The sequence below is a fragment of the Leptonotus elevatus genome, chromosome 3 (assembly GCF_054856555.1).
Source record: "Leptonotus elevatus isolate MCC_2025b chromosome 3, RoL_Lele_1.0, whole genome shotgun sequence".
NCBI classification, from domain to species: Eukaryota; Metazoa; Chordata; class Actinopteri; order Syngnathiformes; family Syngnathidae; genus Leptonotus; species Leptonotus elevatus.
The window spans coordinates 28,751,671-28,776,972 of NC_141241.1; the positions used below are offsets into that span (position 1 = coordinate 28,751,671).

Genomic DNA, 25,302 nt, shown 5'->3' on the forward strand with positions numbered 1-25,302 from the left:
CTCAAAAGAGTGATGCCTCTGTTTGACTTTTTTTCTTCTTGAAACATAATTACGACAAAGCTTAATGTGGTTCTAAAGTTTACAATTTGCTATGGAAATAATCCTAGTTTGTTATGAACACATTATGAATACTAAGAGTGGAAATCTTCAAAAAGAGATTGCATGTTGGAGAAGAAGGTGTTTTCGGAATGTCTGTCAGTTAGGTTTGATCAAATACTGAACAAATAAATCATTCATCTCCAATCACTCCTCCCTCGTATTGAGGGATCAGTGGGGACTCACTATAGAAGTTTTTTTTTAACTCCCACATGGGAACACCTTTGAAGACATTTTTTGACTACAACTTTCGACTGTAGTAAATTATCTTTTAAAATGATATGTATTAATGAAAATCAAGTATCCAAAGACCTACCCAAATCACTAACTTTTAAAAACTAATCTTGCCAGACTGAGTGCCTAACATAAATTAAAAGTGAATACCCACATTACATAAATGTTTATGATTGTGAGAAAGTCAGAAAACAAATGCTAGATGTTTATGCAGTTATCATATTACACAACTCTTCTATTTTTCTAATGATAAGTGAGTGCAGTGTCAACAGAAATATAAGCCATTTTACAATGTTCAATCAATAGAAAGCAACGCAACCCCTTGAAACAATGTATTTGGGAAAACAATGATTGGTCCTGAAACTGGAATGATTACATTTTAAATTTATTTATTTATTGCCAGACACATTATCTTATGACTCAATTCCACAATCTGTCTTGGATCTTAATCAGCACCAGATTTTCACGAAAAAAATAAATAAAAATATTTTTTATTGCAATTCTGCCACGTTTCAGGCCTCTCATCTCAACCTCTGATTGATTTCAATGACCTTCATGGGACAATAAACACTTTGAAATTTGGACTCTTAAAGACGAATGATCAAATTTATATCAAGCACAGGTTACATCCCAGAGGTTTGCACAAAAGAGCAAGTGCATTACAACCAGTGGGTCTCCTCAAAGACCCCTAATAACAACTGATTATAATCCTATGATTAATACATATGAACTGTGGTGTGCTGGTGGAGCTTTCAATGACCACAATGGAAATAAGCCCTCTGGCTTTATTGTGTTTTTATTCTCGGTAGTACCAGACTGAGTGATTGGAAGTTTGATTGTGTTCTGTCATCACCAAATAAAAATCAATCAATTAATCTTTTGCGCTGTATGTGTGTCATCGTTTGAGACAGAAACAAATCAACTTTATTCGTCAATAAATGCATACTCAAACTACAAATAGATATACATATTTTGCAGTGGGTTTTTTGTTAAAATATTTAACCATCCTTTTTTTTCTTCTTCTTTTTTTTTAACTCAGCTCTAGCGCCCTCTATTGACAAGCCACCACTGATCATTAAGCAGCAAACCTGACACTGTAAAACTGACCTGCAGGGTACGTCTCTCTTGTTTTGTTGTGCATCTGTGCAAAAATCTTTTTTCTTATAAGCAAATCAGAAGTTAACTGATTACATGTTTTCTGTTTGGATAGCTTCTACCTTAGCTTCAGTGTCTGTAAGTGCAAACCTTTGGTGTAAGTCAACCCTGTGTATTCCTTCTGCTTCACGGTACAGAGCTGAGTTTTTAAGACATTGCATATTGGCATGTCGGTACTGTAAATGTTATCACCTGGCTCACCTAGATAAATAACGTTTAAATAAAACAAAAAGTGGTATTTTTACTCTATAGGGAGTAGCACAGCAGAACGTGAATGATGCTGTCCCTTTCACAGAGCAAAGCACGTGCACAAGGTTGTCAACATTTACCGCACATGAAGAGCTGGCAAATCCAGGTTCAGAAAGTAAATACCCTGCCACAGTTTGGCTTTAGCCCCTGGTGCTAGCTAGCTAGCGCCCTAGCAGGTAAACGAGCATCATGGGAGCTAGCTAGCACCTAAAGCTAAAGCCAAACTGTGGCAGGGTTTTTACTTTGTAGACCTGGATGTGCCACCTCTGACGAAGAGTACTAATGAGCTGGTATTAATCATACAATGGGCATTTTTTCACCAAGGGTTCAGGAGTGGTCCTGACTCAGGGTGTTATTGGAGGACAGAGAATCCGACAGCTGGACTAGGGAACTGCCTTCCGCTATCTCTGCTGTTGTCTCACTTTCTGACTGAGCAAGAACTATGGGAGCCGAGAGAGTCCTCAGGACCCTGTTGGAGGATCCGTCAGTGCTAATGGTCGGAGGATTGAGGTTGTCTGTAGAGTGTATATCTGGGAGTCCTGAGTTGTCAGCTTGCATCTCAACCATCCACTCGTATGACTGTGAGAGCCGATCAGCAGTTCTGGGTGTTTGGTTCTCTGGGGGCTGGTAAGGTGGTGGCCCAGTAAGTGGGAAGTCATCTGAGGTGAACAGAGCTTGGTTATGGATAATAATGGGTTCTGGGGAGGGAAGAAGGACCTCATCATCATTAACAGAACGTAGATCATTGAGGTTTTTGGAGGGGCTCTGGTCTGGGGATATAGAATCTGGCTGGTTGGATATGATGTGGAAGCTTAGTCCTGCTTTGGCACAACCACTGGCTGAGGAGCACTTTCCTCTGGATGGCTCTAGTGGACACAGCAGCACCGGCAGCTCCTGGCCCAAAGGCTTACGTGGCAACTCTTCAGGCTTCCCTGAGAAATCAGGTAGATAATGCTGTTAAATGGAAACTATTGGTTAGCACTCAAAACAAAAAAACTTTCAGGTCAAATATGTGTGGCCTCAGGTTAGTCTTTCCACGTAACTACTCCAGCTTCTTGCCACAATTAACAAGGATCTATTTTGGGTTCACTGAAGGGTCTAAATTGCCAAAAGATGTGAATGTGAATGGTTGTGTCTATGCCAGCAGACACGACGCTCGGCATACGCTAGGGTATCAGTTGCCTGGGGGGGCACCCCCCAAAAAAATTAAGCTTGTAAAAAATCATAATAATAGTAATTATAATATCAGTATGTTGTATTTAAAATAAAAGTAAACTCAAGTCATTTGTAAAGCATACATTTTGTGTTCCTCTTCTTTCGCCCATATTTAGTGAAATTAAATAAATTGTTTGGACGTACGCGGAGCTAAAGGCAAGTCGAGGCGAGAGCGCCTGGAAGGGGGTGGGGGAGAGCGCCTAGTGCATAGCCGGATCGCTGGTTCGTCCCCCGGTAAATTTGCGGTCCTCTCCTAGAGTCCATATTGAGTGAAATTAAATAAATTATTCCACGTTCACGGAGCTAAAGGCAAGTCGAGGCCTCCCCAGAGCGCCCAGTGCGTAGCCGGGATCGATGGTTTTTCTCCCAGGTAAATTTTCGGTCCTCTTCTGGAGCCTATATTGTGTGAAATTAAATGCTTTTTTCAATGTTTATTTGTTGATAGCATTGGCATTTATTTATTTATTTTTTAATTATTTCGTTTTATTTGAGTATTTGGTGCCATTGTTAATGGTTTATAAAGACTTTTAAGAAGAATTACTATTATTTATCTCTTATTTTTGTCAAAGTTTGTGAAACATTAATATTAAAAAGTTATTTTGAAAAAATAAAGCAAAACTGACAAATACTAATTCATTATTAATTTCTGTCAAGGATGCATTTATGCTTAGGGCACCAAAATGGCTAGCGCCGGCCGGCCCTGTATGCCAGTCATGTGCTGTCCTTTGAGTATGATGGCGAAAGCATTACTAGGTTGATAACATGCTTTAATGCTCAGTGGATTGGTTGTTGCCGCACAAAAAAAAAAACACAATCAGGAAGCATACAGTATTGAGTTGCGTAGTTATGTACCTGGGGGAGGAAGATCCAGCTTCAACTTGTTCAGTTCAACCATGGAGGCCTGTAGCTGTTCAATGACTATGTCGTCGCTGTAAAAAAAAGTCTGCGCAATCCGCTCCAACAGGAACTCTCGAAGCTCCTCCAAGGACATCTTCAAGAGACGCTCTGTGCAAACAGACATTCACGCATAAGATCATACAAAATGGTACAATAACATTGTGTTCTTTATGATACCTCAAAGTGATCTGTAACATTAGTTTCAGCTGACTTGTTTTTTTTTCTTTTCCTAGATAAAATGCTCTAACTCGGAAGGACGAACCTGAAATAAAAAAAAGTTTTTAAATGCAAGAGCATACAGAAGGCTTTGATGCAGCTTCTGACATGAAGAGGTGACTTAAACAATTGTTATTACAAAAAAACAGCCAAGGCCATCTTGCAAAAAGCTCTTTTTGTCAGTGTTTTCACCAGGAATGTGAATATTGATGAAACTTAGCTATATTCTAATGCTAAATGCTGCGAAAATGGAAACACATACAAATATACTTTTTTTCCTGATGAAACAAAAGACTCTAATCTTTCTTTTGGTAGGTTCCATGTTTTTATAGCAATAGAACAGAATATTCCGTGGACCTTCAAAATCGGTTAAAATCCAGTACAACAGCCGGGAGCAAAGGGGGTTGCTTCAGTGCAAATAGCTAGGAGTGAATGAGTTAAATACGGTAGATAGAATAATAAGTAAGAAGTGAAGATTAAACAATCTGTTATGTGTAAGAGTGTGTTAAAATGCTCACAATAATAATGGCCGATATGTTTGAGATCTTACTCTTGTGTATCTTCAAGATGGCGTAAGACATGGCGGTGAGGAGCCTCTCTCCCTCCAGGATGAAAACATCCCATAGGCGAAGGGTCAAAGTAAACGGCGTCTGCAAAAACCTTATCATCACTATGACTTTAATATGTGGGATCTACTTCTGGCCAAAATTAGGCCATTTGTTTAATTTTGTTTTAGAGGCCCGTAGACCTAATCTAAGCAGAGAGACAACTCGGTGGGAAAGAGAAGCGCTGACAGTGGCCCAAAGGTGCCAAACCTCCACCACAGGATTGTGAGCCTAAATTTTTGTTTGGGCTAGCTGAACAGTTCATATTGCTTCTGATGCAATATTCCAGACATAAAAAAGTCACTGGGTTTTGCTTAAAGTAAAAAACAAACAAACAAAAAAACAGCTAGCCTGATGTGATTTTGAAGAAATTTTGTAATGGACCACTGGAAAAGTTTAGCTTTGAAGAGCTGAAGGCTCACTATTCCTCTTCTTGTTCAAAATTAGAATTCTCTTTCTTACAAGGCTTTCAAACTGTAGCCACACTGTTTTGTAGAAACTCAAAGTACCAAACATATTGAAATAAATAAATAAATAAATAAATAATACTAAGGAAGTAAGACTCTCGGCAAAATAAGGGGTTTAGTCCAACTCTTAGATTGGGTTCCTAAGTTTGTCTGGATACTATTGTCCATCTTGTGTGTATCTTGGTCAATTTACTCACCCTGTCAATGAAACATTGTAAGAACCATTTAGTACTGTAAATGCCAGCAGACATCTGTTCCTTGTCCTGCAGAGAAACACATGAATGGTAAACCAATAATCTTGAATGAAATACAATTGTACACTCCACTGTTTTACAGATGTTCCGCAGGTTACGCAACACTGAGGTCTCACCATATGTTTCTTTAGTTTGGGAATAAGTTTGGAAATGATCTGATCATGATGTGCCTGGAATCGCTGAAGTTTGGGGAACCCAGGAACAAAAAATCCTGCAAGAGAGGGGGTAACGTTGGGGAGGTGACGTTGTGGGAAAGACAGCAGATAAACTTTTAATTTACACTGAGGTGCAATGATTAATTGATTAATCAACAACTAATTAATTATCAAATAAATCGATAATTGAGTCACCGTTTAGATTAGTTTTTTGATTGTCCAAATCCTCGGAATTTCAGCTTTTTAACAATACATTTTCTACGATTTCTGTAGTCCTCCATGAAAGCATACCGATTATCTTTATGTTGAATGAAAATCAAATATGTGTTTTTACTTTGGAAAACAATGATCAATATTTATGCCCATTTTCCGACATGTTATGGACTAAACCAATAACTGAATCATAATTAATTTATTTTGTGCATTTTCTGCACCGTCAATTTGAAATATTTGATTAATCAATTAATCGACAAAAAGCTTTGGCATCTTTCTGCCCCTTCTCAAACCGAACACTTTGTATGACATTTTTTTGTTTATATATATTTTTTTAGTACGTGTTCGAATCAAATAAAATAAAATAATTGATATATTGTTAAAATAATTGCAAGTCGCAGTCCTACACTGACCCATGTTTGAAAGTGCAATACCGGCCCACCAAACAGGAAGTTGTACTGCCCTGCACACCTCAAGACAACATACAACAAACTGCGAAATGACTACAGTATTTGCTATTCTTAGGAGCACAAGCTCTCAAAAAGCATGCGTCATCTTCAAAACACAAGCTCACCATGCATGCCGTGTTTCTGGTTGGTCAGCAGCTGTGTCAGAGCCCAGAAGGCGTCTTCCTCGTTCATGTACATGAGCAAAAGCGCAGCAATCTGACTCATGCCCTGGCAATAGCTTACTTCCTGCAGACCACAGGACAAGGTGAAAACAATTACATAGTGGAGTTTGCACAGCTTTTGGCTTATGACTTGCCTGATGGTGACAGAGCAGCAAAGCTTCAGGATGACCAAATTCTGTGTGTACTGTATTTGTGCCATTGTGCATAGCCGTTAGAGCCAACAGCTGAACTGCAATTAATTCCTAACATCCTCTTCCTCTCCTTGCTTGCTTACAACATATGTTACTAATTCTCATGGGCGACACAGGCAGTACTTTAACACTATACGGGAATAGCTTCATCATAATGAACAAAACGTTTTACTTTTGTAGTCATGCCCAAAATCCCTCCTTAATAATAACAAACTAACGAGAGAATGAAATGCCTGTGTGAATGGTCAAGAGCTAACGCTGATCTGAAACACATAATTTAATGGTTTTGTCAAACCATCGAACGTGAGACTTTAAGTTGGAATGGTTTGAATCGGACAAGATATGTGGCAGGAGGAGGCATACGTACAATACTGTCGAATCGTTAATCAATTTGACCGCAAATACCATTTCATACGCCCTTTACTACTTCAGTTAGACCCTGTTGACCACTAGGCTAACAGAAAAAGAGCAATAATGTACATAAAAAGAGTGATAATTTTTCTTTTTCATTTAAACATTTAAAGGGTCCTTTCATAGTTAACTATTGGCACGTATATGATTATATTTTATCTTTAAGGAGGGGCCCAGAGGGTGTGTTCCAACTACAGAGGGATCCACTGATCTGAATATATGACTGGATAGCCGATAGCCCATACACACACGTGCAAGCGACAAGGAGGCCATCTTGCTCCTCCCATCTCGCGAACAGACTACTGTGTAAACTATACAGTATACTACAGATTATAGAGCCGTGAGGCTGGGTGGGTGGGGGGTGTGGCGGGGGGGTTGTGGCGGGGTAGTCACTATTTTTTAACAAGTAAAAAAAAAAACTTAACAAGTGGGGACTGTATGTGCTGCTTTGAACACCCCCTTTTTCTTTTATCGCTCAGTTCCTTAGACCCCAATATTAGATTTGGCAGAGGCATCTTTTTTTTTTTATTACAGTTATAATTCTTTAATAAAAAAATATACAACTTTAACTCCTGTAAACATCATTAAGCATATCATTTATACATGGTATTTAAGGCAAGTTGTAAAATGTCTGAAGTCCTCTTGTTTATGTTTAACAAATTTAAAACATCATAAATCATGCTGTTTCTACTAAGTACTGTCTCAAATGTTCTCCAATTTCAATACTGTAAACATATAGGATTGTATGCCAAGAAAACGTTTCTTGGGAGGAGCAATATGGCGGCCTCACGGCTTCAAAAGTCTTGGCCTATCGGCTATCCAGTCATATATTCAGATCAGTATAAGGGATCACACTCCTCAGCCTCCCTGGTAAGCTCTATTAAGGCGTGCTGGAGAGGAGGGTCCGTCAGTGTGGTTTTTATCCCGGCCGTGGAACAGTGGACCCGCTCTACACCCTCGGCAGGGTCATCAAGGGTGCATGGGAGTTCACCCAACCAGTCTAAATAATAATAATAATAATAATAATGCATCAGATTTATATAGCGCTTTTCTATTTAATCAGATACTCAAAGACGCTTTACAATATAACGGATACATTATTCATGCACTTACACATCCCCACTGTGGTGGCGGTAAGCTACTTAAGTAGCCACAGCTGCCCTGGGGCAGGCTGACGGAAGCGAGGCTGCCAGTGTGTGCCTACGGCCCCTCTGACCACCACCAAACATTCGCACCATTCATACACCAGTGTGAGTAGCACTGGAGGCAATATGTGTGAAGTGCCTTGCCCAAGGATACAATGACAAATGATTTGGGGAGAGCAGGGATCGAACAGCCGACCTTCTGGTTACTGAACGACCGTCTCTCCACCCTGAGCCAGTGTGTAAATGTGTTTTGTGGACTTGGAGAAGGCGTTCGACCATGTCTTTCGGGGAGTCCTGTGGGGGGTGCTTCGGGAGGACGGGGTACCGAGCCCCCTGATATGGGCTGTTCAGTCTCTTTCCGGCCGGTGACAGAGTTTGGTCCGCATTGCCGGCATTAAGTCTGATTCGCTCCCAATGAAGGTTGGACTCCGCCAAGGCTGTCCTTTGTCACCGATTCTGTTCATAACCTTTATGGACAGAATTTCTAGGCGCAGCCGAGGCGTTGAGGGGGTCCGGTTTGGTGGCCTTAACATTGCATCTCTGCTTTTTGCGGATGATGTGGTGCTGTTGGCTTCATCTAGCCGTGATCTCCAACTCTCACTGGAGCGATTTGCAGCCGAGTGTGAAGCGGTTGGGATGAGGATCAGCACCTCCAAATCCTCAGTCGGAAAATGCTCCCTCCAGGTCGGGGATGAGATCCTGCCCCCTAGTGGAGGAGTTCAAGTATCTTGGGGTCTTGTTCCCGAGTGAGGGCAGGATGGAGCGGGAGATCGACAGGCGGATTGGTGCGGCGTCTGCAGTGATGCGGACTCTGTATCGGTCCGTTGTGGTGAAGAAGGAGCTGAGTCAAAAGGCAAAGCTCTCGATTTACCAGTCGATCTACGTTCCTACCCTCAACTATGGTTACTTTTTGGTAGCGTTTATAGTGAGGAAATCACATTTTAATATGGCAAAAAAACTGCAAAAATAATCAGTCAACATAAACCTGCTTATCTTTTGTAAAAATAATTGATTTATTCATTTAAAATAAAATAAAAAATGACTACAAACAGCCAGATGTAATTTGTCCTCTAAATTGAAAGATTCTCAAATAAGCAAAAGGATGTTTAAAAAAAAAAATAATTAAATAATGAAATGTTAAATAAATTGTAACAACATCATCACCATTCATTTCTGGGTTGCAGATATTTACAGTGAAGGTGTAATAAAAAATTAAAATAGATTTTAATCATCTTAATCCAAGTTCAACTTGTACATGAGTGGTATTTGTAATGAGGCAAAGCAGCCACTTACTGTGTTGTAGGCTGAATATGCTGACAGGACATTGAAGAGAGACTGCTGTCTGCAAAAAAAAAAAGGAGGGCGGGTTCAAAGTAACAAAGGCATCATGTCAGAAATAACTCATGCTTGCAAGCCACTGTTCCTTCTTCAGCAGCTACATCACTTATAAAGTCATTGTTTTGTACAACATATGCCATCTACCGTACATCTGCAATATATACTTTCTTTCTAAACCATAAAACACGAGATCGGACTAACTCTCACCCACAGTGAGGCAAATAAGGCAATCGCCTACACAGTGGCTACAGACAGCCCTTAAATGAAATGAGCTCATGCTCTCTAACAGTTTTTACTATAGAAACGTACATTTTACAGTTAAATCAAGAGACTATTTGCTGCTCCATACTTTCCAGTGCCTCTTCCAAAATAGGCCTGCGATCTATTACAATGACATCACGTTGTAGAGCACCAGATTCTACAGACACCCGTCCAAGACATAACCTGCTTTTCGCTCTCTGTCTTAGTTCACAGTGAGGTTAATAAATTGTTAAGATGACATGCCCCAACCCCTTGTCAACTATTTTTATTTTCAGTTGTTCTTCTCTTTCTTTTAAATCAGGGTTTCAGTATTTTTGTGAGCACACAGCATTAAAATACACACAATTCTAATGAACAACGTAATTGACAAAGAAATGTGACATGTCAGTCACTATGAGGGGTGTTAGAAAAAAATAGATTCGGCAATATATCGCGACATTACAGCGCGCAATTCTCGAATCGATTCGATATGTGGCCAAATCGATTTTTAAACATCAATTTTTTATGGGAATATTCAACAAAACATCTTGCTTAGGGTTAGGATTCACACATTAAGCATGGAAGAATGTTATATTAATGGAACATTAAGCCTTAATATTTTATTTCAGTTCTGTTCAAACATGAAACAGACTGCAACCTGTTTGTTAAGGCTCAGTTATAAGCCTGAATTTTCAGATAAATACATTTTCATACAAATCTTACAGTGTACATGTACAAGTTTACTGATTAGTATTTTCTAAATTTTAGTTAAAAAAATCGCAATAATCAATTTATAGATTTGTATCGGGATTAATCGGCATCGAATCGAATCGTGTTCTATGAATCGTGATACGAATTGAATCGCCAGGTACTCGGCAATTCACACCCCTAGTCACTATATAGGTCAAATTCAAAACAAACTCAACAAATATGGCACACTATTTACGTTCATATTTTGTGACGACAAAGAGATTTGAACTCTTACTTGACTCCAAAGCGATCCATGAACATGATATGATTGCGGAAGGTCCTGTTGATGTCAAGGTCAATTTGTTTGATCTCAGATGAGTACACTTTGGCTTGCTCCTTCATTTTCTGCGACATCAAGCAGTTAAGACATTATGATTAGGTTAGGTTAAAATACGCATATATTAGAATGAAAACCAAAACTTAATGAAGTGACAATGATCACAATTGCTTTATGAAAGAAAAAAAGTGATGGAATGAAAAGACATATTAATACTTACTTCACGAGGTAACCAGCTTAAGAGCATTTAGTATAGTACTTAATTTCACAATTTGTACCATCCCAGCTTTGCAGCAAAGACAATGGACCAAATTGTTGCTAATATGTGAGTCCCTGACAAACAATGCTGGCTTTGTGAATGAGTGATTTCAGAATCATACAAAATATTTATGACGCAAAATCACAAATTCATTGTTAATGTATTAAAAAAAAAATCATATGTTGTGATATCAAGTGATATGAATCAAGTACATAGTACAAGCATGGCATGTTTCCAAGTCATTCCCCCGTTCTGGAGGATAATATCAATAGACAGCACACTCATTGTACATAATTCTTATTATTATTGTGTTTACCTCGTATTTGCCCTCATTGACCATTTTAGTGGTCTCCACGTCCAACATCAGAGACCAGACACGACCTCTAAGCTGCACAGGGATGCCTTTGTATACCCGTTTCACCATCTGACAGGATCATGTCCAGGAGAGTACATGTAGCAAATACAAAACCAGAAATTGTGTCATTGGACATTCATAGATTTTCGGGATAGGCTGCTACTCACTCTGTCACTGTTTTTGTATTTATCCCACTTCTTTACCATCTTCAGCCATTTCTCTGCTCTGTCTACCTCCAGTTGCTTTAGCTGTGGAAAAACAGACAATAAATAAAATAAACAACTGATTATTAGGAATGACCATTCCGACTACTGTAGTCCCTTTAACATTGTCTCCACGCAAATTTCTACATCAGAAGCGTAACCGTAAAAGCCGATGTAGCGATGGGCTGCTTGTCGTAATGCCAGTTTGACAAATAAAAGCACATTGAGATCTGAATGCACTTTCATTGATCAAATAAAACAGTGTCTTTCCTGGTTACATATATGGATGGATTCATGTACCGTACACACATAGGGCTAAAAATTGCGATTTAAAGCTATTTGAGGAGGAACTTTATAACTTCGGGGAGCATTTTCTTTTGCAGGTTAATCTCATGGAACTGAAGCAAGAGTTTGATTAAACAAAACAATTGTCCTCGCAATTTCGTGGTTCACTAATCGCGGATTCACTACATCGCGGCTTTGTATTTGGGTCAAAAATTCCTATATTATGAGGTTTATCTTGGGTTGAACCTCACTATATCGCGGATTTTTCAGAGATTATTAAAACCCCACCCACGCCGAGGATTTACTGTATTCTTTATTTATGCTGTTATTTGTCTTATTATATGTACAAAGTTACCAAGTGCTTAGAAGGATGGGAACTGTGTGGTGGCTTTATTATGGGTCAGTAGAAGTGTAATAATTTCCCGACAAAACAGCCTACCCGTTGGAGTATCATACCTCACAATTCTGTCATGCGCAGCAGGAAATGACATAACGGATTATGTGTTAAGGTTGAGGTTAGGATGAGGGTTACAGATGGAGATTACATAGAGGCAGATATACAGGTATTAGCATACCTGACAAGGTATCTGACAGAATACCAGCCCCTGGTAGACGGCCCAAGTTACAGCAGAGGTAAAGCAGTTGGAGGCTGCAGGGGAGGGGACTGCAGCAAGCAACGTTACGCCGGATGGATAATGAAAGAGACATCCTGACACCAATTAGTAATTTTGTGAGTTTTGTGAACAGCCATTTTGGGCCAGTGGCCGGCCCCCTAGCCAGTCGTTAAATATTAATCTGCCGTGCATAGTTCGACGAATGGCGAATAGTAATCGCTGGTCAGTTCCCCCCTTGCCCCCCTAGCACGCCGATGAAAAAAATCTACCGATTTTTCACAACACGGAGTTGGCAAGCATGGCACAGAGGCTGGAATTGTCATAACCAGTTTGTTTACAAAGGTAAAACTTCATACAGCCGTTGCAGCTTTGTTCATTCGGATAATTTGTGTGTGGTAACATCAGAGAGAGGATTATCAGAGGGAAGGTGTTCAATTTCACACATCTCTTACTCAACCAGCATGGTTGTGCTGCTATTATCTGCCTTTGACACAATGGGCTCTATACTCGTAAAGGGCAGGTAGTCTCATGCAATTTTAGTGAATTTGATCCAGCTATATTTCTTATGTCAAGGTTACCTTGTTTTGGTAACTTGTAAACGTGCACAAAATTGTACCTTTTCTTCATTTGCAGTTGGTGCAGGTAGTTCATCTTCACTGGAAAATAAATAAATAAATAAACAGTAAAAAATAAAATTAAAATAAAAACGACTGGAAGTAATCTTTTCTTTTCTCACAGTAACAGTAAGATATTGCCTCAGCCAACAGACCAAGAATGGACTTACTGCATGAACCCAAGGCGATCAATAACTTTATAGATGTTGTAGTCAGCATCTTCGAAGGGGTCAATCTCGACCCCACCCTGTCTGCCCTGGACACAACAATGCATACCAATAGTTAAAGGTTATATATCAATGTTTAATTGGTTGTTGTGAGTTAAATCAAGAATTTTTTCTGATGGCTGGGGAGTGTAGAAATGGAATTTGCAGAATTCAACCCAGACCAATCCGCGCAATTGTAAGGTTAAGCATTATGGCACAATAATGGTGAGTAAACTCAAGGCTGCACGCTTTCCCACTTCCTCCGAAATCGTTTCATCATGAATCTTGATTTAGTTTGAGAGAGTAAAAATCACATTGGTTTGCAATTACAATCATCTAATTTAAACATGAGATTGTCAAAATGAAACCTGATGTAAATTGCATTCACAAGTACTATCCAGCATCTGCCACACAGTGGAATTGTATGTTATGGTAAATAACAATCATAAAAAAGTACATACAGTATATACAGTTTGTGATCATAAGTTTACATAACCCAAAGGTATGTACATTTAAGTGCACAACTGTAGTTTAAGTCTTGGAAAACAAATTTTTATGTTGTCAGAGGTATCTAACGAACAGGGGGGTAAGCGGGAGACATGCAAAACAAGGTAAGCATTTAGTATAGACAAGCACTTAGAAAAAAAAAAAAGAGAAGGTAAAAAAAAAAAAAAGTATAGACAAGCACTATCATGCTGTGAGCTTATTTCGTTCCAGCTGTGCTCCTATTGTAAATGTTGAAATCTCTCACTAGGAATTTAGCCAGGAATCTGTGAATGTCAATCAGTGCAAAGTGTGACTGTGACTCACAGCTGTTGCTATGGCTAGACACAGCAGACCCCTCCACCACACACCCCCACCACTCAGACTGTCAGACATTGAGCTAAATTTAACCTCATTTTCCATCTTTCATCTCTACATTAGCTTCTATTAACCTACCAGGAAGCTTGATGAGTAATTCAACTTCAAGAAAATGTTACTGATTTATGGATCTATGGTTATGAACTGAGGGTTGTGGGGAAGAACAAGGTCACGAAAACAAGCGATCAAAAGGAATTTCCTCTGTAGGGTTTGCAGGCTCTGCCGTAGAGATAGGGTGAGAAGTTCAGCCATCTATCTATCTATCTATCTATCTATCTATCTATCTATCTATCTATCTATCTATCTATCTATCTATCTATCTATCTATCTATCTATCTATCTATCTATCTATCTATCTATCTATCTATCTATCTATCTATCTATCCATCCATCCATCCATCCATCCATCCATCCATCCATCCATCCATCCATCCATCCATCCATCCATCCATCCATCCATCCATCCATCCATCCATCCATCCATCCATCCATCCATCCATCGATGGTGATTGTTCAAACATTGCTGCATGACCAGCATCATCTGAAGACATGTATTCCAATAAGTTATTTAGACTAATTGAATATTAAGGTTTGTTTCATATTATTTGCGATTTGAACTAATACCTTTACTCCTTATTCTCAGATCTCCCATCAGAATGTAATATCATTACAGCTAGTTTTGTTCCGATACCGATACTGGTATCGGCAGAGGCCCCCATACTGCATTAAAACAGTGGTATCGGTATCGGTGAGTACTAACAAGTAACATGCCGATACCATTAATTCTGACACTAACATAGGACTTTGGATGCAGCATCTTGTGTCTTGCTCATGCACGACATTCACTGATGTGTGACATGTTCTCTGCATGCCGAGCTAAGATATATATATATATATATATATATATTGGCCCTTGAATGCTCTGAATCAATGGCAGGACAGCTTTTTTATGTTGAGAAAAAAACAACAACTTAGGTATCGGTATGGTATCGGAATCGGTATCGGGGGCCAAAAACGGTATCGGAACAACACTAATTACAGATACAGTGATTTTAATTCAACTGATTTACATTACACTTCTAATACAGTACTTCCTGAAGTGGAGGGGTCAAATATCCTGGTGTTCTTGTTCGAGTAAGGATAGAATGGGGGGAAATATGAACTTGAAAAACGTCTACACAAGGAGGTAACAACGTTCATGGTTTGTGAGAAAATGCACAGCTGAGTATTCCATGTGGATGCTGACGGTTCACAAACTGAAAAGCATCATCATCATCTACCAAAGCAATAATTGTCTGAAAACTTTGTTCATAACCTGATTTGTTCATGAACAGAGGCGTCGTGAACCAAGGTTCCCAGGAACATATCTATGACTTAAAGAAAAATATGTAGACCTTTCCGGTCTAAACTTAAATATAGTAAATGCTGGATTATATTTCATGTGAACTAAGTAAAAAAAATAAGTTATACTTTTAAGCACAGACTCACCGTGGCATATTTAAAAATTATATCAGCTCGTTCCTCAGCTATAAATGTCTCAATGTCTTTCTTCATGTCAATATCTGTAGAGAAGAAAACAAAAGCAACTTAGAGGTAGAAAAAAAAGAGGCTCAAGCAAATTTTGTGACTTCATGTATTAATAGAAACAATTGCATTTAGCACCATTATTCTGTAATAATGCCAATTTTGTCTTTCAAAGTAACTGATGCAGTTCACTGTGTTTAGCAGTATTATACTATTACAGTAACTCATTAAACTACAGCTACTACATTAAACTAATAGCACCAAGACAACAAAGACCACTTTAAAAAACAACAACCAACAGCACTTTTGGCACACACATTACCGGTACTCTTTGAGTGTGTCATTTTTTGAAGCGGTGAAACAACACCGTAAAAAAAGAATTTACAAATCCAATCTACAAACTACAAATGTTTCCCTTCAAAGGAGGGCCGCAGTCCTGCAAGTTTTGGAGGTTTCCCTCTTCCAACACAAGCTGATTCCAATCAACAGGATCATTATCAGGCTTATGCAGAGATTGCTGATAAACTGATCATATATCAGCTGTGTTGGAGATGGGAAACATCCAACTGTAGGATGGGATATGGATGGTTTTTTTTTTGTCTCAATATTTTTGATTTGATAAAACTGGTATTTTTCATTTCATGTTTTATTGAGTACTGCTGTTATTGGTTAATTGTTGTAAGCTCTGTTAATTGCATGTTCAGTTTTGAAGATTTTGTCATGGTTATCTGATTATATGACATTCTCTAAATTGACAGGAGTTGGACACTTTTTTGATGCTTGTCATCATAATTTGCACTATGCATGTATGTGATTTGACTGCCTTTGATGAAACTTTGCTACTATTGCATTCAACTGCACAATAATTTTATTTATTCATTTATTTTAAATTTTCACCTTTAGATGGTGTGTGCCTTACTTATTGTTGCATGGATATCTGCACCACTTTGTTACATAAAGTTGCTGGATTTTTTTTCCTGAGCTTCTAGATAACCCATTTTTGATGTTAAGCTTTTTGAAGAGTGGTTCCCATTTCAGTACAGTTACAGTAGTTGGCTTGGTTGATTCTGTGTGAATGTCACCCATAGGCTAGGATTTCTTTTGTTGATTTAGTGGAAAGTGCAACAATAACATTTTTATACCAAGTTTAGTGAGGCAGGCATCAACATGGCATCCTAAAGTGCTTTGAAGGTCAACGTCATAACATACTCCAGTTTGTACCACAAAAATGATGAGATCATGAGACCTAAATTCACTTTCACTGCTTATTGTTTTGTTTTTATAACTTTGGAACACGGCAGGAGAAAAAAAAAAGGCTTTGCGCGCATCGAGGGAAGCTCCAACTCAAATTCCCGGGCTGAATTTGGAGCCCAGTCATCTCTGATCGTGGCCACCTTGACGTCGCCATAGTCTTCAAAAAAGGTCACCTTGATGACCTCTTTGGGAGCTTGGGAAAGAGAAAAAACTCACAGTGCCAAGTAATAATCATAGGCTAGTTATTCTTGTCGGCCAGCTCAGGACATTTTGAGCAGGCGCGTTGTCATGGCAAAGCAGCCACGAGTTGCCTTGCCACAACTCTTAAACAAAGCAAACATCATAGGATCTCTTTGTAGGTGTGCTGTTTCATAGTCTGGCCCACATTAAAGGGTCAAAATTGTAGTTTGGATTTGAAATATTTCTTTTGTGACAACAGTCCTGGAACCTTTCTGACACAACTCAAAGGTAACTGTGTGAGCTGTGCTTTGTTTGGTCCCTCGCCTATGACCTGTTTGGAATGGGTGACCCTGGCAGGGGAATAAAGCCCCTGGCAATTTAGCTCCTATAGGGGATCAGATAAGATCAGATCTAGAGCAGTTGTTTTACTAAGGACAATAAAAAGAGCCTCCAATTGAGTAGGGAATGGAACAGACAAAAAAGTAGGCTGTGAATTATCTTTGTTGGTCCCCAAGAGCACTTTAAAATTGGGAAAGGGTTTTTTAAGCAGTAAATTTCAAAGTCCATTAAGGGACTTCAAAGATTTGGGTGGGGACACAAGATGGGAAAACTCACACTTTGTTGTTGTTGTAGCATAACGCCAAACAGCTATGAAGACAGGCAAACATACAACATATAAAACAGGGGAATAATACAAGGGATAAAACGGGAAGAACACTGACAGGACCCTGAGAGAACAACAAGGCAGGAAGGGTTAGGGGCAGACAATTGTGCTTGAGTGTCTAGCAGCATATCAAACAGTCTTGCAAAGAGTGACAGTGACTTTTCAATCATAAAACGTTAGAATTGCTGCAAAATGGCACTGTGCATTACTATAATTATTAGATCATTGAAGCAGTTTTCATTAATCAGCAAACTCTCGAACCTTAGAGGCAGTTATTTTTTCCCCCTAACGTAACATTACAAATATAGCATATATTTGTGTCTAACTTATTAATTTAATGTATTAAGTTTTTATTTCACAGTGGGAACCAGGTGGCGCCCAATGACCACATGTTGCAAGGTTGTCTGTCTATCTGTCTGTTTATTAAACTCAAAGTACAAAGCATTTTATTATTTAACTATTAATGGCCAATATTTGGTTTCAAATAATTGTAAATGTAGCTAAAAATGGTTTAAAGCATGTAGTGTTGAATTTTTTTGTAGTTAAGAAAATACTTGGATTAGGGCCTACAGTATGTCGACCAAATGTGGTTTCAAGTCCAAAAAATATCAAAATAAAGAAAGATGGCACCCTGGCTTGGCAGCCATCTTCAATAGCTCTCTTTTAGTTTTTGTCTTTTTTTATTCTTCCTTTTGGTCATGTGGTGTTTGTTGTCCTTCGTGTGGTGTGGACTGTGCTTTAGTCGTGACTGCGACAGCATCGTGAAATGTCTGGGGAGGTTGGAGAGCACATTGACCTCCTCTTTCCCATTGGATTCAATTTTATTGACAATACACAGGCAGTGTAGAGTCTGCAAGTAAAAATAAATCGCTGGGTTCGGGCCAAAACCTTGTACCTCCAAAAATGTAACTTTTCACAAGACCCCAAAAACATGTCTTGTTTTTTTTAACCGCTAACATTGCATCACCCAAAAGAAAAATACTTTTTCCATTTTGCCAGATTGGTCAATAATTCATAAAAAGGACACCCACATGTGTGGACTAACCAAAATATGTATTTTTGAAAAAATAGGAAATTTGCCAAATTGTGATTTACGAGGATTCTGCCCGATGCCAGCGAAATCCTATCAAGCTTGCTCGATAAACACCCTGTAGACTACAGGTGGTACCCATTCCCTGCAAAAAATTAAAAGACAAGACAAAAAATAAAGACAAGCATTTGATCCGAATAATAACAAAGCTGCCAGTTTGTCTAGTGCAATTTTTGCTGCTGATGCTGGAGACTGTGCATCGGCCCTCCTAGAAGAGAACTAGATCAGCGCCAAAGCAAACTTAAGTATTTCAAAGCCAATCTTAACTATAGATGAGTTATCCGGATGATTTTTCTTTTGGGTTTTATTTATTCTAATGTATATTTTGTTTTGTTTTGGGATTCTGTTTAATAAAGAGAAAAAGAGAAAAAAATGGAATACCTGAAGTATTAAAAGTGAAATTGTAAATAGTTAAATTTGATTTTGTATCTAATATTTTTCTGTAGCACTATGAAGTCACATATACATACAATGCTGCTCAAAAGTTTGTGAACCCTGCAGGCATGGTCAAATTTTTTGTATAAAATATTAAAATAACTAGTGATGCAGCGAATATTCGGCCACTGAAAAATTTCAGCTGCAAATGGCAAAAATAGCCATTTTCGGCATTTGACCGAAATAAATTTAAAGCCGAAAGAATATGGCCGAAATAGGATGTAAGATGAAACTATATCTCTTGATCCACCCCATGGTCTTTTTTTTTTTTTTTTTTGCAGTGAATGTCTGAAACACTAAGATTTTTATTTATATATTTATTCAAGCTACCATTTTAGATATTTTTTTTGGTCACACATTTGTACAATTGTAAACAAAGATCAAAATCGTGAATCAATAACGTTTTCCCCATCCTTTTTGACAAATAAGACTAATACTGATAACAATTATAAGAGCTACTGTATTGTACATTATTGTAACCTAGTTAACCACATTGTTTGATATTGCTGCATCAGCAGCAGGCGCAGCTGCAGCTTCACCGTTTTAGTTAGAATATACATAAACCAGGCAGTCAGTCTGCCATTTATTCTTATTGATGCTGATCCGGCGTCGTATCTTAAATCGACGCGAAGATTCATACACTACGAACGAACACAAGCTTTCTGGTGGTAAACAAAACCACAGTGACCAATACAAATCGCCGCGATGTATTTGGAGATACACAAAGAGGAAAATGAGTAGAGTATTTACCGTTTTTTTGTGTTGAAATTCTATGCTATCCGGGCAGCAACACAACTCCGAATTTTCTTGTCATTCTTCGTTGAGGGTCACTCCTACACCACGAAGCACCTGGCTAAATGTCTTGACAACAATAGCCTGCTGTCATCCAGATTTCGATAGACAGCACAGGCGCATTTCTCACTCCCACACAAGGAGCGTGCGCGTGCGTGCACACGACTCAACGAAAACAGCAGGACTGGTGCTAGAACAGCGCCACTACGTGGCACCATCGGGTGTGAGCAGTTCAAAACTAATTTGGCAGTTTTCTGCAGCCAAGCACGGCTCTTGAATTCTTTTATTGCCAAATCCTGTATGCTGAAAGAACGCAACGGTGCTGGAAAGACAATAATAACATATCTGGAACACTTTACGAACCGTATATTTTGCATTGCTGAAATTAGCTGTTTTTAAAGGGTGGTCTTGTTTAACCTTATCTTCTTTATTGTAAGATCAATCATCATTCCAAGTAGCATACGTCTTGCTAAAGGTTGGGGTGGAGCTAAGGGACATCTGTTTGTTTTTCATTTTATTGTATTATACAGTATGTATGGCGAGAATTGTTTTAAAAATACTGTAACTATAACTTTACTACAGTGTTAGCATACTGACATTTCCAAACATCCAGGCATTTCTAATATATCCACAATGCAACACAATGCGGATGCTTCCTCTACACACGGTGTAAACAAACAGTGTATTGTATTGCTTTTGCCTGTGACTAGCACACAAACCAGACAGATTGTCAAATGACATTTCATCACATTTTGAAATCAAAATAATCCTCACAAATCAAATTACAACGATCCAAAATCAAATGGTTTTAATCCAGAGGTGTCATCACTCATGCATTGAGCGTGAGACTCATACATTTCTGTCCAATATTACGCTCACGCTAATTTCTCATTCTAAGAAAATGTACAATGTATGTTTTGGTGCTCTGATTGGATGGTGTACTGTAAATTAAGAGGCCAGTTAAATTGCCTATGGGGTATATGCCACAAGCGGGGCGGGTCTTCCGGCAAAAAAATAAAAATAATAATGTCCCTACTCTGTTTCCAGAATACTGTTGCGACACAGGGTTAAGACATGACAACAGATCAGATAGTCAACAGTCATGAAAAAAGTGAAGGCATTCAAGTAGCCGCATACGAGCACAGCTGTGTCCATTCATGTCAGGCTTGTGTAAAATTCAGTTGTTGTGATCCATGGTGCGTGTTGATTTATTCCGTTTTTCTTTCAGTCATGAGGGCTAGTAGATAAGCAGTCTCCAGCGTACGCCAGGTTGTCATCATCGTTAGTTAGGTTCATAAGTGCTGGAGTGAGTGAAGCTGGTTGCTGGAATATATTGTTTCTAGTTGCCATTGCCAGACTCCCTCGTGAAGCCGTCTACTTACTGCTAGCTGTTAGTACTCTTGTTTCTTAAATCGTCTTCATAAGTAGGTTCCAGTTTGCTTTTCCTGTAATTAGTAATGTCAGGTATTTTTCTCTTTGTGCTATAACCTGCCAACACACCCATGTGGGGCCCATGCTGGTGAATGGGTCCCATCTGGGCCAGTTAATTTTGGCCAGGGATTTCATGGTGGCCCAATGTGGGCAAGCCCAGATGGGCTCAAGTTAGGCCTTATATGGGCCCTAGCTAAAACCCACATGGGCAACCCAGTGTTCTCCCATCTGGGGCCCACTCTAACTGGGCTAATTATGGTGTTTCTGATTGTACCCATAAGGGCTCCTTTCACACTCATTCCGCAGTTATTTTTGTTACAAGCTTTAATGGGATATATACGCCACGTACTTCCGGCAAAACTGACATGTACGCTTATGTCATTTCTGGTTGTATTTCCTCCTTTTTAATCAGATTATCAGACTGTTTGGAATTAACAAAAAGTTGTTGTTTTTTAAACTGGACTATCAATCAAAATGTCTAATTAATAATAATAATTACAAAAAAAAGACCAGCCACTGGACCTTAAACCTCTGCTTCAAGCATCAGGTCAAATGATTTGATGTCAGTTTTTAAAGTCAGAGCTCATAAATATGTAAATCTGACTGTCAGTACCCCACCAGCAATGAACCTTATTTTCCGCTGTGCACCGGTCTTTTTCAAGAATAGATTTTTTTTCTTACAAATAATTCTATTGCTGATAAAATTGGTACAAAAATACATCCTATTATTATTAGCGACAATGCACCAGTCTCCCTTACCCGACTATGGATTATACCTTTAAACCACCCCCGACATGGCGTTTTAACATCTCACTGCTAAATGACGCAGAGTTTGACAAAATTATAAGAAGAGAGTGGGCAAACTTTTTGGAAATAAATGACTCTCCAGACTTATCTCCATCTCTTCTCTGGGAAGCTGGGAAAGCGGTAATTAGAGGTAAAATTATATCATATTCATCTTGTAAAAAGAAACAGGATCAAATATTAGAAAAAGACTTGGAAGATAAAATTAAACAACTGACCGAGGAGTACGCAATAAACCCAAATAACCAAATATGGACTGACTTACAAAATACAAATATACAGTTAGACGATATGCTATCTAAAAAGACAGAGTTTATAATATAACAATTGAGATACAACAACTTTGAATGTAATAACAAATCAGGTAAATTTCTTGCAAACCAACTTCAACGCAATCTGGAAAAATATTTTATAACGGCTATTAAAGGGACAACTAGGGAATGCCCACAATCAACAGAAGAAATTAATCACATTTTTTATAACTATTATCGCAACCTGTACTCAGAAACTAACAAGCCTAACCCTGAGCATATTGAGGCATTCCTCAGTAGCTTAAATATACCTCAGTTAACTACTGGATATAAAGATATGTTAGATGCGCCACTTACTATAAACGAGCTGTACAGTGCTCTAGATAGTATGCCTAATGGCAGAGCACCTGGCCAGGATGGATATCCGGCTATATTTTTTAAGCACTTTTGGTTAATGTTTGCTCCACTATTCTTAAGAGTAGTAACAGAAATTAAAACAAATTGTTACATACGTCCACACATGAATACAGCAGCAATTAAACTTTTATTAAAGCCAGAAAAAGACCCCACCCTTCCATCAAGTTACCGTCCAATTTCACAAATTAACACTGATATTAAAATTATCGCTAAGGCTTTTGCATCTAGACTAGAAACAGTAATCTTGGCAATCATTCATAGCGACCAAACTGGCTTTATTAAAGGTCGTCACTCTACGAATAATATTATTAGGCTCTTTAACCTTATTAGCATGTCACAGCGGCATGATAAAAAGGCAGTTATTATATCGTTGGATGCAGAAAAAGCTTTCGACAAAGTTAACTGGTCCTTCCTCTTTGCTGTTTTAAATAAATTTGGCTTTGGGAAGTCATTTATTCACTGGCTGTCAGTATTATATGATTCTCCTAAAGCTACAGTTACTACTAATGGGATTATATCTCAGAGTTTTACTCTACAGAGAGGCACAAGACAGGGATGCCCAGTATCTCCTTTATTATTTGCAATATTTATTGAGCCGCTTGCATTAGCTATACGCCAGGAAAGAAGGATTCAAGGAATTCACTCTGGGGTAACAGAACACAAAATTAATCTATATGCCGATGATATTTTACTTTATTTAGAAAAGCCTGCTATTTCGTTAGGGGAAGTATTTATCTTAATAACTAAATTCTCACATTTATCAGATTATTCTATTAACTGGACAAAATCAACACTACTACCTATTATAGAAAATTAATGGAAGCCTGCAAGCCAGGACCCACACTACTCATTTCCTATAGGCAATTTAAAATACTTAGGCATAAAAATCTCACCTAAATTAACTGATTTAATTCATTTAAACTTTACTCCACTTCTAGATAGCATTTATAGTGACATTTCTTTAATAGGATGAATAGCCACCATTAAAATGAAAGTTTTACCCAAAATAAATTTATTTTTTCTCAATGATTCAATTTAAACCTACATCTAACTGGTTCCAGTTGTTGGACTCGGCCGTTACAAAATTTTACTGGAATAAAAAAAAAGCAAAGATTAGTCTATCTACTCTTCAGAAAAGTAAATCCAAAGGAGGTCTAGAGGCACCAAATTGTATGCACTACTATATAGCTAACCAGCTACAATATATCATTCTATGGGCACAAACCAACAGAGATACTTAATGTTGGCTGGAACTAGAACAGAAGGATTGTAATAACCTCTGACTTTTAGATTTACTCTTTATTACATCATCGATTAAGCGACACAATTGTTTTAAAACCCCCAATGATTTCCGCCACCCTGACTGCCTGGTGGAAGGCACTAGAAATTACAAAAGTACCAATACACACATTTTTATATTTCTTTTACCATATCTGCAAGTTAAAAGTATGATAAAGAAACAAATTTCAACACTTAGGGGTACGCTCCAACCGCCTGTTTCAGCTAAAGATATCATAAAGCTTTCTCCGACAACAAAAAACCTCAGAAAGAAACATGGTCTACGTATATAGAATCTTTTAATCGAACCTGGTTACTTAATTCTGCCTGTTAGCGAGAGCCACCGCTTCGTGATAACTTACATTGATGTTTCTGTATTTGGCAATTTGTAACTAATGGTTGTGTTTTTATAGTCAGGAACTCAGCTTCTGCCAACAGGATCGAGCAGATTCACCTCCAATGGGCACTAAGGGTTAATATTCGGATTCACTGCATGCCAGTGGGTTAATTCTATAGGTGCTGCCCCCCTGGCTGGGCGTGGGCGGATATGCCCCTCTGTTGGCTGCTGGGTGGCGGCTGCGTCTTGGCCTTTCCCTGGGTCTCTTGGGGGGTAGTGCGTTGCGGGGCTCTCCCTGGTGTCCGGGGCGGTGCCGCTCCGGCGCGGTCCGTCGCTCTGGGCCCGGCGACACGGTTCGGGGCCTGTGGGCCGCCAGGGTGCCCCGTGGTTCCCTCTCCCCTCCTCCTTCCTCCCCCTTGCTGCCTCTCCCTCCTCGCCTCTGCCCGCCCGTCCTCCGCCTCCCTGTCCCTTCTCCCTTGTCACCCTTCCTCCTCTTCTCCCCCTCTCTCTGCGGCCCTGCCGCTGCCCCTTGTCCTTCTTGTCGTCTCCTTCCCCCCTCCCTTCCCCCTCCCCTGTACGCCTTCCTTCCCCTCCCCTGGGCCGGGGGCTCTATCCGTGGCTCGGCGCTCCGGGGGCCGGGTGGGTTTGGTGTTGTGCCCGCCCCGCTCCAGTGGACACAGTATAGAGCAGTGCTGCGGTCCCCTGTCCG

General features: G+C 39.2%; 1 protein-coding gene across 3 annotated transcripts; it reads right to left on the reverse strand.

Moving 5' to 3' along the window:
- Positions 1 to 702: 702 nt before the first annotated feature.
- On the reverse strand, positions 703 to 24,977 carry LOC147178116 (USP6 N-terminal-like protein). Of its 3 annotated transcripts, none has more exons than XM_086071045.1 (14): positions 20,034 to 24,973; positions 15,625 to 15,698; positions 13,240 to 13,325; positions 13,072 to 13,111; positions 11,521 to 11,601; positions 11,315 to 11,422; positions 10,698 to 10,807; positions 9,428 to 9,476; positions 6,331 to 6,451; positions 5,505 to 5,599; positions 5,332 to 5,397; positions 4,613 to 4,712; positions 3,802 to 3,954; positions 703 to 2,666 (listed from the first exon to the last, which is right to left on the reverse strand). In XM_086071045.1, the coding sequence occupies exons 2-14, from the start codon at positions 15,688 to 15,690 to the stop codon at positions 2,062 to 2,064; spliced, it is 1,680 nt and encodes a 559-aa protein (XP_085927171.1). In that variant the 5' UTR covers positions 15,691 to 15,698; positions 20,034 to 24,973; the 3' UTR covers positions 703 to 2,061. The 3 variants fall into 3 exon arrangements, with proteins under 3 accessions (XP_085927171.1, XP_085927172.1, XP_085927173.1); XM_086071047.1 differs by having other exon boundaries at positions 2,519 to 2,688; positions 20,034 to 24,977; XM_086071046.1 differs by lacking the exon at positions 15,625 to 15,698.
- Between the last annotated feature and the right edge of the window lie 325 nt (positions 24,978 to 25,302).